Source organism: Palaemon carinicauda, chromosome 25 (assembly GCF_036898095.1).
Source record: "Palaemon carinicauda isolate YSFRI2023 chromosome 25, ASM3689809v2, whole genome shotgun sequence".
Classification (NCBI taxonomy): domain Eukaryota; kingdom Metazoa; phylum Arthropoda; class Malacostraca; order Decapoda; family Palaemonidae; genus Palaemon; species Palaemon carinicauda.
Window position 1 is genome coordinate 81,700,572 of NC_090749.1, and position 13,814 is coordinate 81,714,385.

Consider the following 13,814-nt stretch of genomic DNA (forward strand, 5'->3'; position numbering starts at 1 on the left):
CATTTTATGCATATACGGTACATAAAGGCGTATATGCATTCAGCGTTAATTCTAGTATTGTGAGACTTGTGGCTTATCTTTTAGTTATTATGCACTAAATGTAAGTGATTGCATTACATTATATTTATAATTATATATCAAGACGGAATTTGGCAGTTTGGGCAGCAGGTCTCAATCCACACTCAGTAGTGCTCTGGCAGTCATTGGAAGAGGTTGTTTCGCAAGTGGCGCAGGAGGTTGGTGTCCCTCAACTATCGTGTTACATATCTTTTGGGTAGCTAAATATTGGTATTACATTTTCCAATGCACATTTTATTGCCTTGCCTATGATTTAGTTTTACTTTGTTATATTTTCAGATTCTCCAATGGTTTCAAGCACGTCAAAACATCGAGGATGCCTCAACAAGGCCAATTCTTTCTGCTACGTGTGTGGGGACTTCACAACAGTTGCACAGCGTCGAACCATCACTTCCCTCCTCAGAACCACCTACTTTCACTATTTTGACTGTAAAATTGGTGATCAGGACAAGTCTTGGGCTCCACACATCTGTTGTAAACCCTGCTACAATGGACTAACTGCATGGTTTAATGGCAAGAAAGCGGCGTTCAACTTTGCAGTCCCGATGGTTTGGAGAGAGCTACGAAGCCATGCAGATGATTGTTATTTTTGTTTAACTAATATAACTGGTTTCAATGCATCTTCTAGGAAAAAGATCAAATATCCCAACCTTCCATCTGCTATGAGACCCGTTCCCCATTCAGATGATCTTCCTGTACCCACACCTCCAGTAAATAAGGATCTTCTTTCCTCATCAGATGAAGAAATGCCTTCAAGGGAGGATTTTGCCGAGTCAATATCTTTGGAAGATATTGAGTCTACATATTCAGGAACAAGTGGTAACAAGCCACACTGGATCATGCAAGAAGACCTGAATGATCTTGCTCGTGATTTGTATCTGTCAAAACAGTAGTCAGAGCTCTTGGCTTCTCGGCTTAAACCGTGGAACCTAGTCCAGGAAGATGTAAGGATCACCAGTTTCAGGAATCGGAACAAAGATCTTGCTTCCTTTTTCGACATGAAAAAAAAGTTGTGCTACTGCACAAACAAACCTGGCTTGTTCACGTCCCTTGGTTTGCCACATAATCCTTCAGACTGGCGTCTTTTCATAGACTCTTCCAAGCGAAGTCTCAAGGCTGTGCTTCTACACAACGGGAATAAATATCCCAGCATTCCCATTGCACGCTCTGTTCATCTAAAGAAGTCCTATGACAATATGGAGCTTCTTTTAGAAGCTATGAAGTACAGCGAGTACCAATAGAGTCTGTGCAGGGACCTCAAGGTCATTAATCTTCTTATGGGTATGCAAGCAGGCATCACAAAGTACTGTTGTTTTTTCTGTCTCTGGGATAGTCGAGTTGTATCCCAGCATTACAAGCAGAAAGACTGGGGGTCTAGAAACAGTTCCTGGCGAACACAGCGGCAAGGGAATCCTCTGGTGGACATGAATAAGGTGCTTCTTCCTCCTCTTCACATCAAGCTTGGTTTGAGGAAGAATTTCGTGAAGGCATTGGACAAAAATGGTACTGCCTTCCAACACTTGTCTACTGTGTTCCCAGGTGTTAGTGCTGCTAAGCTCAAAGAGGGCATCTTTGTCGGACCTCAGATCTGAGGAGCTTCTTAACTTGAAGGAACTGAGAGCATGGGAAGCATTCAAGTCAGTCTGTAGTGGCTTCCTTGGTAACACACGCGTACCGGATTACCAAGCCTGTATTGAAAAGATGCTAAAGTTTTACGAGGAAAATGGGGTGCCGAATGTCACTTAGATGGAGAGCAACTACACAAGACAAATGGAACCCGGCATGATAGGAAACTTCTGCTGGATGCTCTTGCGTGATATCCCGGAGGCAAAATACACCAGATCTTCTAAGAAAACACACTTTTGACTGTCTGTGGTCTTATGAATTGTGTAATTGTGTCATCCAAGTATATTGATTCAATCAGTGTTCTTTATCTATCCTGTTTTATCTGTTATAAGCTGCTGCAACTCTTGAAATGTGCACATATATTCTTTGTTTATACTAAAATGAGATTATTTAAAAGCCAAAAAACTAGAGGTGATAGAGCAAAACTATTTATAAATTTGAATTCAGCACACCCAAATTAGCAAAATCCACTCATCCTCTTTCTTGCCTCAGACCAATTTTTTTTTTTTTTTTAAACCAGTGTTATTGCTCCATATAATATAAATGAAATTCCAGTTTGTATAATACAATAATATCGTAGAGCAAGAGTCATTTTTTAAATGTATAAATATGTGCAAGATGTTTGAGATTGAAGTATCATTTTCTTAGAGGAAGAGTTTTTGAATAATAGGATTTCAGTGGAAACAAATATATATTTCCTCCTAATTAGTTACTTAACCAAAATAGACAACCCAACTTGCTAAGAATATACATCATTACTTACCAAGAATATACAACCTAAATTATCTTGAATATCCATGTACCTTACTTACCAAGAATATGTAACCTTAATTACCAAAAATTACAACTTCACTTACAAAGTCAACAACATTACCTAACTAGTCACAAACATTACTTACAAAAAATACATAACCTTCTTACTGAGAATATACAACCTCACTTACTAAGAATATACAAACTTACTTACCAAGAATATACAGCCTTACGTTCTGGCGAAGAATATACAGCCTTACGTTCTGGCGAAGAATATACAACCTTACTTGCTAAGAATATACAAACTTGCTTACCAAGAATATACAAACTTAGTCACTAAGACTATAGAGGAACCTTGTTTACCCAGAATGCCAAGACGATAGTTGAGAGTCACCACAATGACCTTGCACAGAGCTGCCAGAACTGATCCGTCGTAGAGACTTGAAGATCCCCACTCAAACGACTCTCCCTGGAGGAAGACGACCACTGGGTAGGCCACGATAGCTGCATCTGCAAGGAGGTAAGCAGGCTAGTTAGGACTGGTACTCGGATCTAGCAAATGGGGTTCTAGGGATGCACAATGATGAAAGATTATTTAAGCAGACTACGTCTGCGAATAGTTGGGACTGTGGTCATCTTACCGGCATAGGTTTAGAGAGATATAGATATTGACTAGTAAAGACGCAGGGTATATGTAAAGACTGACACACATTCCTAGACACACACACACATATATATATATATATATATATATATATATATATATATATATATATATATATATATATATATATATATATATATATATATATATATATATACATAAATTCTTAATTGCTAGCCTAAGCATTTTATCCCTCCTGTCTGATAATCAGGGCAAAATGAAACTCATCAAAAGGTCACTGAAATAATTTCCATGAATATTTCGAAATGAGTCATTGCCAGGAAATAAAATTTTGATTAATATTTCTTTTTCTCAATGTTTCAAGTAAAATCCATTTAATGAGTTTGGTATAAAAAGATGGAAACCAAAAGATTACATTTTATTATGAAAAGGATTAATTCTGTGATACGAATGAGAAAGATAAAAAAGAATTTTATGTGTAGGACCATATCTTGAATATTTTCATATTTTGTTACTGATTCTCCTTAACTTTCTCCATGATATTTTAGTAATGTTAGTAAATAGAAGAAAGTATTATTCCTAATGAAAATTTTTTCTTTTGTTTTTAAATTTGAATTACTTATATATTTGTTACCGGTTACCTTTAATTTTCTCTATTATATTATATTATATTTGTGTAATGTAAGTATATAGTTTAAATTATATATTCTATATATTTTTTAAAACAATCTTCACTGAAAACAACTCACTTTTACAATATACAATTTTTGAATACTGACCGACAAATATCAAAGCATTTCCTAGCACTACCAGAATTCACAATTACAACATTGAACTTTCACCTGATGTGGCCTAAAACGAGAGAGAGAGAGAGAGAGAGAGAGAGAGAGAGAGAGAGAGAGAGAGAGAGAGAGAGAGAGAGAGAGAAGCGTTGAGTCGTGGTCGTTTTTTTTACAATAAATATCTGTCTTTCTATGCATATTCTTCCATTTCAGTTTGTTCATTGTCTTTCAATGCTAGTATATACCTGCAATTTTGCTTAGCTTGTTATTCTATCGTCTTCTCTTCCCTCCATTGCCTTTCTTGCAATCTTATAGGACCCATTCTGTTATTCCTAGTGTCCATCTATTATATGTCATTCCCCTTACATGTCCTGCCCTAGTCCATTTCTATGTCTTACATATTGTTAGAATACCCTCTACTTTAGTTTGCTCTCGCATCCATGTTACTCTTCTTCCGTCTCTTTATGTTACTCCAATAAGTTTTTTTCCCCTAGCGCTTTGAGTTGCAACTAGCTCATGTTCTTAGATTTTATAAATCTCCAATATCTTATGCATAACTTAATAATACATGTATAACCATCTGATTAGATACTTTTCTCTTTAGAGAAAGTGATATTTTACTGTTGATAATATTAGTTTCTTTACCAAAACCTTTCCATCCCATGCTTATCCTTCTTTTAATTATTGAATCAAGCCCTAGGAAAAAACTTACAGTGTATCACAAGTACGTATATTAATTATCATTCTCTAGAATTCGCCCATAACTCTTATTACTTATCTCTTTTCAGGACGACATGGCCATCTCACCCAAAAATAGATTTTTCGCTTCACTCAAAATCCGTTTTTTGGGCTCAAGCCATGTCGTCCTGATGGAAGTATACCAGAGAATTACTGTATTTGTGGATTCTCAAAAGGTGCCGTACTCCCCGGAGGTATTTCCCGGTCAACTAGACCTAGAGACCTAAGATGTTACCGTCATACATCTTTTCAACGAACCATAAACTATGTTAGTGCTTCCTGCCCCCTACAGGGAAGAGTCCTACTAGACTCTGGAAAAGTCTCGAAGAGTACATATACCTATGTATGAATAACAGACAAGCCAATATAGTGGTCTCACCCTATATCATGTAAAGCATAGTTTGTAAAGAACCACTGCGTCAATATGAAATATCAACCAGTTTTCCGGTCAATACTGTATTGGACAAAGGTTTATATCCGCCACCGTCCCCTTAGGGCATGGAGTCCTCCCGCCAAGGGAAAGCATAAACCAATGCAAAAAACGCTTGCATAAAGGAACAATCTATTAGAATTATCCCAGATAAATATACATAGTACGTAATGCTCAACTATTACCAATAAATTGACACAGGTGAAGGAGACGCAAGGTTCACAAGAACTAGTTTATTGACAAACAATAAATAAAACAGGTTAACAACAATTATATATATATAAGAGGAGGATAACCAGAAAATAAGCATAAGCATGATAGTAAACAGAAACTTGTTTATCTGAAAGAAAAACATTAGCGCCACTTTTTAACATACCGAGGTATCAAAATTGTAAAAGTCTGTATTACTAATCAGTTATATTAGCGTTGGAAACGCTCGGCACACATGTCTGCACTTATGCTAGGTTCACCTTCGAAAGTGGAACAGTCAACGTGGGCAACCCCGTGCCCTCACACAAAGTTTGTAGAACAGTTTGTAACTACACACTCACCCCGGAATTAATCGTCCCAATTAAATCCACTGTTCCTCGCAGAGTTAAACAGCAGGCTTAACGACACAACCCACTGTTACCAGAGACCTCTTTAGTTGCTGCACTTGCTTCGCATAGTGACGAAAGAACACTCTGGAAGACTTCCAGCCAGTGTATGAACGAAGATGTTCAAAATCCATACAATTAAAGAAATTTAAGGATGAGGCAACTTTCCTCGGATCGTGACCTGCGGGTGTACTGTCAGGATCCGCTCTGCGAATAAAATATGTGATTTTCGCCCTGAGTTGTTTCAGTGATAAATTTGAGCCTGATGTTTCTCCCCTAAACAGTTGACCACCCCTGAAGTCTGAAGTTCTACGAAGATAGACCTTTAGGCATTCTACTGGACATAGAGATGCATCTTCTTTCAGAGGGCAGATTCTCCAGGGATCCCACCTGTTGGTGGGTAACTCGTTCTTGACGAGAAACGTAGGATCCGGAAACAGGTTCAGTTCTCCCCCATCCAAGAACTGAACACAGCCCTCCTCTCTCGAGAGGGCTACAATTTCACTAACCCTGGCCCCGGACGCAAGTGCAAATAGGAAAATAACTTTTTGGGTCAAATCCTTTAACGCACACTCCTCATTGTTCAACAGTGAAGCGAAATGAAGAACTTTATCTAAAGACCATGAAATGGGCTTTGGAGGCGCTGAAGGTCTGAGCCTAGCACAGGCTTTCGGAATTTTATTAAAAATCTCGTTAGCGAGGTCGACCTAGAAGGAATATAAAATGGGTCTTGTCAAAGCAGATTTACACGTTGAAATCGTGTTAGCTGCTAACCCTTGACCATGGAGGTGGATGAAGAAAGATAAACAGAAGTCCGTCGAGATCTCTTGCGGATTCTTCGCCTTGACAAAGGCCACCCATTTTCTCCAAGATGACTCATTTTGCCTTCTAGTAGATTTGCACTTATATTCCTTTAGGAAGTCTATGCTGTCTTTCGAAATCTCGAAACGCTTTCTCACCGCTAGGGAGAGAAAATCATGAGCTGCAGGGTCCGGGTTTTCTGTAACGAAGCCCAGACAGTCGACTTCTGGACTCGCTGGGTCAGAACTGGATCTGGTAACGGTAGAAACTTCAGCCGTAGTTCCAATGCCAGAAGGAACCACACGCTGTTCGGCCACTTGTGAGCCACTATTGCTGCTACTCCCTTGAAGGATCTCAGTTTGTTGAGGACCCTCAACAGAGGGTTGTGAGGAGGGAACAGGTAAATCCTGGACCATCTGTTCCAGTCGAGGGACATCGCGTCCACTGCTTCCGCCAAGGGGTCCTCGTACGGGGACACGTAAAGGAGTAACTTCTTGTTGTCTTTCGTCGCAAAGAGGTCTATCTGCAGTTCTGGGACTTAACTCAAGATGAAGGAGAATGATCCTGCGTCTAGGGACCATTCCGACTCTATCGGTGTGAACCTGGATAGAGCGTCCACTGTCACATTGCGGACTCCTTGAAGGTGAACTGCCGACAGGTACCACTACTTCTTTTCCGCCAGTCGAAAGATGGCCAACATCACCTAGTTGAGTGTTGGTGACCTCGACCCTTGTCGATTCAAGCATCTCACAATCACCTCGCTGTCCAGCACCAACCTTATGTGGATCGAGCGACGCGGGGAGACTTTCCTTAAGGTAAGGAGTACTGCCATAGCTTCCAGAAAGTTTATGTGAAAGGTCCTGAAAAGATTGGACCAAGTCCCTTGGGCCTTCTTCCGATGAGAATGACCTCCCTACCCTTCCTTCGAGGCATCTGTGTGAATAGTCAACGAGGGGGGAGGTGGCTGAAGAAGTACCGACTTCTTTAGTTGCCTGGCTTGGGACCAAGGCCTGAGAAGAGTACGTAGACGAAGCGGAACTGGTCTTCTCAGATCTCTTAGCGCGTTTGATGCATAACTTCTCCAAACTCCGGTTGCATCCTTTAGCTGTGCTCTTAGCATCGGGTCTGTTACCGAAGCAAACTGGAGAGAACCTAGCACTCTCTCCAGTTCGCGTCTTGATATCCTTTCGGAATCCAGAAGTCTCTTGATAGAACCAGCTATCTCCTTCCTCTTCTTCGCCGGGATGGAGAATCGGTGTGACACTAGGTCCCAGTGGATTCCCAACCACTGGAACTTTTGAGATGGAGAAAGTCGAGACTTTTTTCTGTTGATCTTGAATCCTAGATACTCTAGGAACTGGATCACCTGCCGGGAAGCTTGCAAACATTCTGCCTTGGATGCTGCCCACACTAGCCAGTCGTCCAGGTAGGCTACCACCTGGATTCCCTTTAGGCGTAATTGTTTGAGAGCTACACTCGCAAGCTTCGTGAAGATCCTTGGGGCTAGGTTTAGCCCGAATGGCATGGTTCTGAAGGCGTAGAGTCTTCGATGTAGCTTGAACCCTAGGTAGGGGGAGAGTTGGCGATTGATTGGAACGTGCCAATAGGCGTCTGACAAATCTATGGAGACGGTAAATGCCCTCTTGGGCAGTAAGGTCCTTATGTGTTGCAGTGTTAGCATCTTGAACTTGCAGTTCACTATGAACTTGTTGAGTGGCGACAAGTCCAGAATGACTCTGAGTTTTTCTGAGTCCTTCTTGGGAACACAAAAAAGCCTCCCTTGGAATTTGATGGACTTTACCCTTCAGATCACTTTTTTCTCCAACAGTTCTTGAATTTACTCCTCCAGAACGGGAGTAGAGTTTTGGAAAAATCGAGGGCACGGGGGTGGAGTGCTGTACCAGCTCCAACCCAGTCCATTCTTGAGTAGGCTGTGGGCCCAGGGATCGAAGGTCCACCGATCCCGAAAATTCTGAAGTCTCCCTCCTACCGGTATCATCTCACTTTGACTCCTGTCCTGAGGTCTTGCCTCCCTGACCGCGACACCCCTGAATCCCCTCCCCCTTGAGGGGCATCTAGACGAGCCTCTGGCTGCTCCTCTAGGCTTTGCTCGAAAGGTAGTTGACTGCCCTTCGAACGTTGGGTTAAATGCCGGAGACTGCGTAGACACGGCTTGGAGTACCCACTGGAATGTGGTCGGGGTTTGTGCCACCATCTGGGGCACTGAAGGCATAGGCAATTGCTGTTGCTGCTGCTGTCTGAATGGCTTGGCTGGCCGAGAGGGTAGCCTATTCTCTTAGTCTTCCTCTTTGGTTGGGGACCCTCATCCGGGGAAGACTTTCTCTTGAGAGATAGGCCCCACTTCTGGTGAAGGTTTCTATTCTCCGTGGCGGCCTTATCTACAACCTCCTTGACCGCTTCACTAGGGAAAAGGTCTTTGCCCCAAATGTTGGAGGAGATTAGTTTCCTTGGCTCGTGCCTCACCGCAGCCGAGGCGAACACGAACTCCCTACAAGCTCTCCTCGCCTTGATGAAGCTGTAAAGGTCCTTCGTCACTGTGGCCAGATGAGTCTTAGCCACTACCATGAACATCTCATGAACCTTGGGGTCACTTGCCATTGTCTCAAGAGTGGTTTGAAGAGACATTGAGGCAGCCAGTCTCTCTTTCGTCTCGAGCTCCCTTCGCAAAAGAAAGTCAGACAGCTTGGGGAGGTTCTCACCGAACTGACGTCCGGCAACATCAGCCTCCAACTTCCCGACTGAGAAGGTAAGATGGACGTCCTTCCAGTCCTTGTGGTCCATGGGTAGGGCCAGAGACAAAGGTTTACACTCCTCCAAGGAGGGGCATGGCTTACCAGCCTCGACTGCTTTTAGCACAGCCGCAAACCCTTTCTGCATAAAGGGGAAGGTTCTAGCAGGAGAGGACACAAAGGAAGGGTGCTTCTTACTCAAAGCAGGAACCTTTGAGTTTGTGAAGCCTCTCTCTTTCATCGAGCACGATAGCAAAGCTTAAGCCTTAGCATGGTCCATAACTATGACCTCCTTCGGCTCTGTCTCCTCCTTTGAAGCTGGTTCCTTCCTCAGACGGACATAACAGTCCGGATACGACCCCTTGCTGGGCCAGAATTCCACCTCCTCAAGGGGAACTGAGCCCAACTTCTCCGACATGACGATCTTTCCAGTCGTCATTGGCATGTGCTCAGCATACCTCCAAGGGTTAGCATCAGAGCACAAGGGAAGGTCTTTCACGCTGAGGCTCTTCTGGGGCCCACGTGATGCTGCAAGTCTTCGCATCTCCAGCTCCATTGCAGCCGCCTTCTCATTATTCTCCCTCTGCATCTGTTGGATCATTCCAACGATGGAGGAAAGGGTCTTTCTGGGAGAGCGGACGATGTTGAGGGAATAGGTTCAGGGGCCTGAAACCGAGTAGCCGACACCTCGTCGGCCTCTTCCTCTTCAATGTCTGGAGCCTGATCTTCATCATTGTCTTCTGCCAGAAGGTCCTCTTCCAGACGCTCGGACACCTCCGACATCCTGTCGTCCAACTGGATGTCCTGCAGGGCGACCGCGACTTCAGCATCCACAGGGTTCTGAACTACCGGTATCTCCACTTGAGGCTGGGGAATCACTGCCTCAGCTGATGCTCTGGGGAAAAGGTAAGCCCTCATCTTCTCACTTGGAAGATAGGGCCCAGAGGTGTTCATCTGGAAACCCCTTACCCAGGCACGAAGCTTCTCCCTTGCTGCATCCCTTGACTCCGCCGTCCTAGGGGAATCAAAAGCCTCAGCAACCATGTTTGTGCACACGGTACATACCTGCGGGTCCCAATACCGGAGATCACCTTTGGAGACTGCGCATGCTGCGTGCCTCCTACACAAATCATGTCCGCAGAAGTTCTTGCTGCGGACGTTGCAGAAAACGCTTCCACACTTCGGATGGTCCTCCTGTAAAGAGAAGAAATTTCCATGAGTATCAAGTGAACTACGTATCACAGGATATACATAGCTTAGCAAAATTAAACAGAAAGAAAAGACACACACTTGTGTTTCCCGCACAGTCAATTGCTGCAACCTTCCAGATAATAAAATCGTATGGTTAATCTATCTTAGAACAACCAATGAAAAATTTCCAGAGGGAATAGGTGTAGCTCACACCTAAAAGATGATTTTAAAATGCCGGATAGTAGACAAGAAAGAACTCACTTTCTTTATCTGTAAGGCAACACCCAAGGGCTGTGCAAGATAACACAAAAGTGTTAGAAAACACAGTGCTGTAACAATACTATACTATAGTTTTCTCCCTACAGTATATACTGTACTGAAGAATACTGGTTACAGTATAGAAGGTAATGTGCCGGCCGGCACGCATCTTAACTAGATCTAAAGTATACTACTTAAGAGCTATAAGGCGGCAGAACGCTGGTTCAAATGCATGTGCCGGCCGGCAACTGCAAGGTAGCACCCGGCTGCCGGCCACCACTCGTAGCGACCGGCAGACAATGGAGTGATAATAGCCGGCCGGCAAAGGTATACAACCGATGCCGGCCGGCAGCGAAAGAACCAGAGAACTCTGACTACCCGGCTGCCGGCCACTTAGGCCGGCAGCCGGCTAGGGTACAACACTAGAAGAAAACAGAATGGATGACGGGATAAGAGACTGTACTACCTCATAGCCCGGCAACCCGAAAGAGTGCACATAAGGAAGGGGAGAATATAATTTCAGGCTTCCTGACCAATGCCATCTGGCTCTACAGACAAACATGGATGAGGGACCAAGAGAGGTCCGGGCAGCACTCAAAGCAGAAGACCTTTGCCGGCCGGCACACACTGCCGGCCGGCAAGGGACTGAGTTAACTCCACATCCTAACCTATGCTAGGTACATATGTAGAATGACGGACAGTAATGCAATGGCTAGGCCATTACAGAGGAAAGAGGGGGAAAGGACGAAGAGGGTCCTACCAACCTTGCTTTAGTAATGAATCACCCGCAGCCAAGAAAACTCATCTTAGCCTAAGGGAGATCCGAGGAGGAAGGCCAGCAATACTTGCCAACCCCCACAGTACCAAAGCAAGGAAGGTGTTGCTATTCCCAGGAAAAGGATCTTATCCTCGACACCGAGAACAGCAACACTGGACTAGTCTGCTAGATCACAAGAAGAAGGAATCATCTCGTACAGAAACCTTCGAAAGTGACCTAAGGAGGCTAAGCCTCCTATGTCTGTGTCAGTCTAGCAAGGGAGTCTCAACCACAAGCCAGACATAAACAGACTCAGACTAAGAATTCTGATGTTCTGCCCCCTCTCTGAAGCCAGACTTGCTGGAAACAGGAAGGAACAGAAACACCCTAATATAGTTGTATCTAAAGTCAATTCAGATAAACCACTAGGGGTAAGCCCAAGGCTTAAACAGAGGGAAAGGGATTGCACACCTTCTCCGAAGAGAAGAGAGCAACCGGGGAGTGTGAGAAAATATACTAATGCCCCAGAGACAACTTAGCCTAGGCGCCAAGAGAATAGATTACCTAAATCACCGAAACTCACTCGTATACTATTTTGGAAGAAATCAACATAATCTTAAATGTATAAAACTGCCTATAGCTTCAATAACATTTTAAAAAACTCGGAAATCTGAATATCATGCAGGAAAGTACTAAGGCCAAACGACTAGGCTACACGGTCTAGCGTAGGCCAGAATCGGCGAATCCTTTGCCAAGACAAGCCATAATAAAAGCATCATATAAAGAAATCCTATGTAACGCTAAACAGCTAAAATTATTAAAGCGAAACAGCCGGGAACGTCGCTCTGGCTAACTAAATAACTCATACCTAGCGAGCGACAGCGTCCAGGACGCCTCCGGTAGGCAACAGCTCTTGTAACAACGATATTACTATTAATCACTTTTAAAATTACCAAGAGCCTACATTTATACATAAAAGAAATAGTACTCAACTTATCAGAAGCAGAAGAAGTTGGAGAAAGCATAATTAATTGATTAAATCCAAGAATTGCGAGAAACACAGGGAAAAAACACCGAGTTGTTGAGCTACGCAAAAAGGAATACAGATGGCGCCGTGAGCGGCGCAATGCACGCTTACGAAACGGGAGAGGAGAGATACCTTGCGAGCGGCTCTCCTTTTCTTTCTCGTTTTCGTTTTCTTGCCAATTGACCCCTTCGAAGTGTTATCTCTGTTCGGGGTGCAGATTGCCATGTGGCGTGTCAAGGATACGTCCTCTGATATTTCGCGATATCCCTGGTTCTTTTATTAGGGATATTCGCTCCAGGAGTTAGAATTCTGGGTACCTTAAGGTAAATTCTCTGGGAATATCGCCGTAGTTATAATATACCCAAGGAAGCTACCCTATAGGAACTTCCATCAGGACGACATGGCTTGAGCCCAAATATATATATATATATATATATATATATATATATATATATATATATATATATATATATATATATATATATATGTATGTATATTTTCTGCTTTCTCGTCCTTCTGGTATTCTTTATAGTATAGGTTGATGGTGGTGGTGGGGTCCTCACTTCGTTGATCACCCTGGTACCATTTCAAGGCCAGCTTAACCTCTTGGTGTACTTGCTTGTTTATGAAGCTATTGCTTACAAGTGTGATTCCATCCAGTATTTTATGCAAGTCGGCCCAAGAGGAACAATGGATGAGGGCCCTTTGGACATAAGCCTTGAGGGTAGAGGCCTTATATCTAGCAGGACATTCACTTTCCTCACTGAGGCATAATCTTAGGTTGGTGGGCTTGGCGTAAACACAGGTGTTGTATTCCGAAAAACTCGGTGAGATTAAGACATCTAGAAAGGGCAGTTGACCATCGTTGTAGTGCTCCAATGCGAACCTAAGGGAATTGCACTCCTCAAACTTCCTGTGAAGAATTTCAATGTCCTGAATGGAAGAAGTCATGATGAAGGTTTTATGAATTCTGTATTAGACAATTGACCAAAGGTGCATACACACTGCGCTGATGTTTCGTGTTAACACGCCATATGACGTGTTAACACGTGTTAGCAAAAAATCTGGAACAGGCGTTCTCATAATGCAATTCACACTGGTCTGTTATGTCGCGTAACACATCAGCTGACGTGTTACGCGACATAACATGCATCAACACGCATCAGATCAAATTCAAAACTCCCAGATATTCGTCAGGAGGAAATATGCGTCAGATTGATGTAGGAGCATATTATTGTATAGTGTTTTGATATTATTCAATAGTGTTTCGAAGTTATTCTATAGTGTTTCGATATTATTATATAGTACATAACAAAACGATCTTCCTGTGACAGTAGCTGGGGAAATAGGTGATGAAACTCGCCCAAACTATCCCTTTCTGCGTTTATCACATTTGTTTGAG

General features: G+C 43.1%; 1 protein-coding gene across 1 annotated transcript in view; it reads right to left on the bottom strand.

Annotated features, from left to right (window-relative positions):
- The window catches only part of LOC137619108 (neuroligin-4, X-linked-like), a 46,295-nt gene extending 32,932 nt beyond the window's left edge, over positions 1-13,363 (bottom strand). The window contains 2 exon segments of the mRNA XM_068349297.1: positions 2,821-2,967; positions 12,976-13,363. Of these exon segments, the coding sequence (XP_068205398.1) occupies positions 2,821-2,967; positions 12,976-13,363 (535 nt within the window).
- Positions 13,364-13,814: the final 451 nt, after the last annotated feature.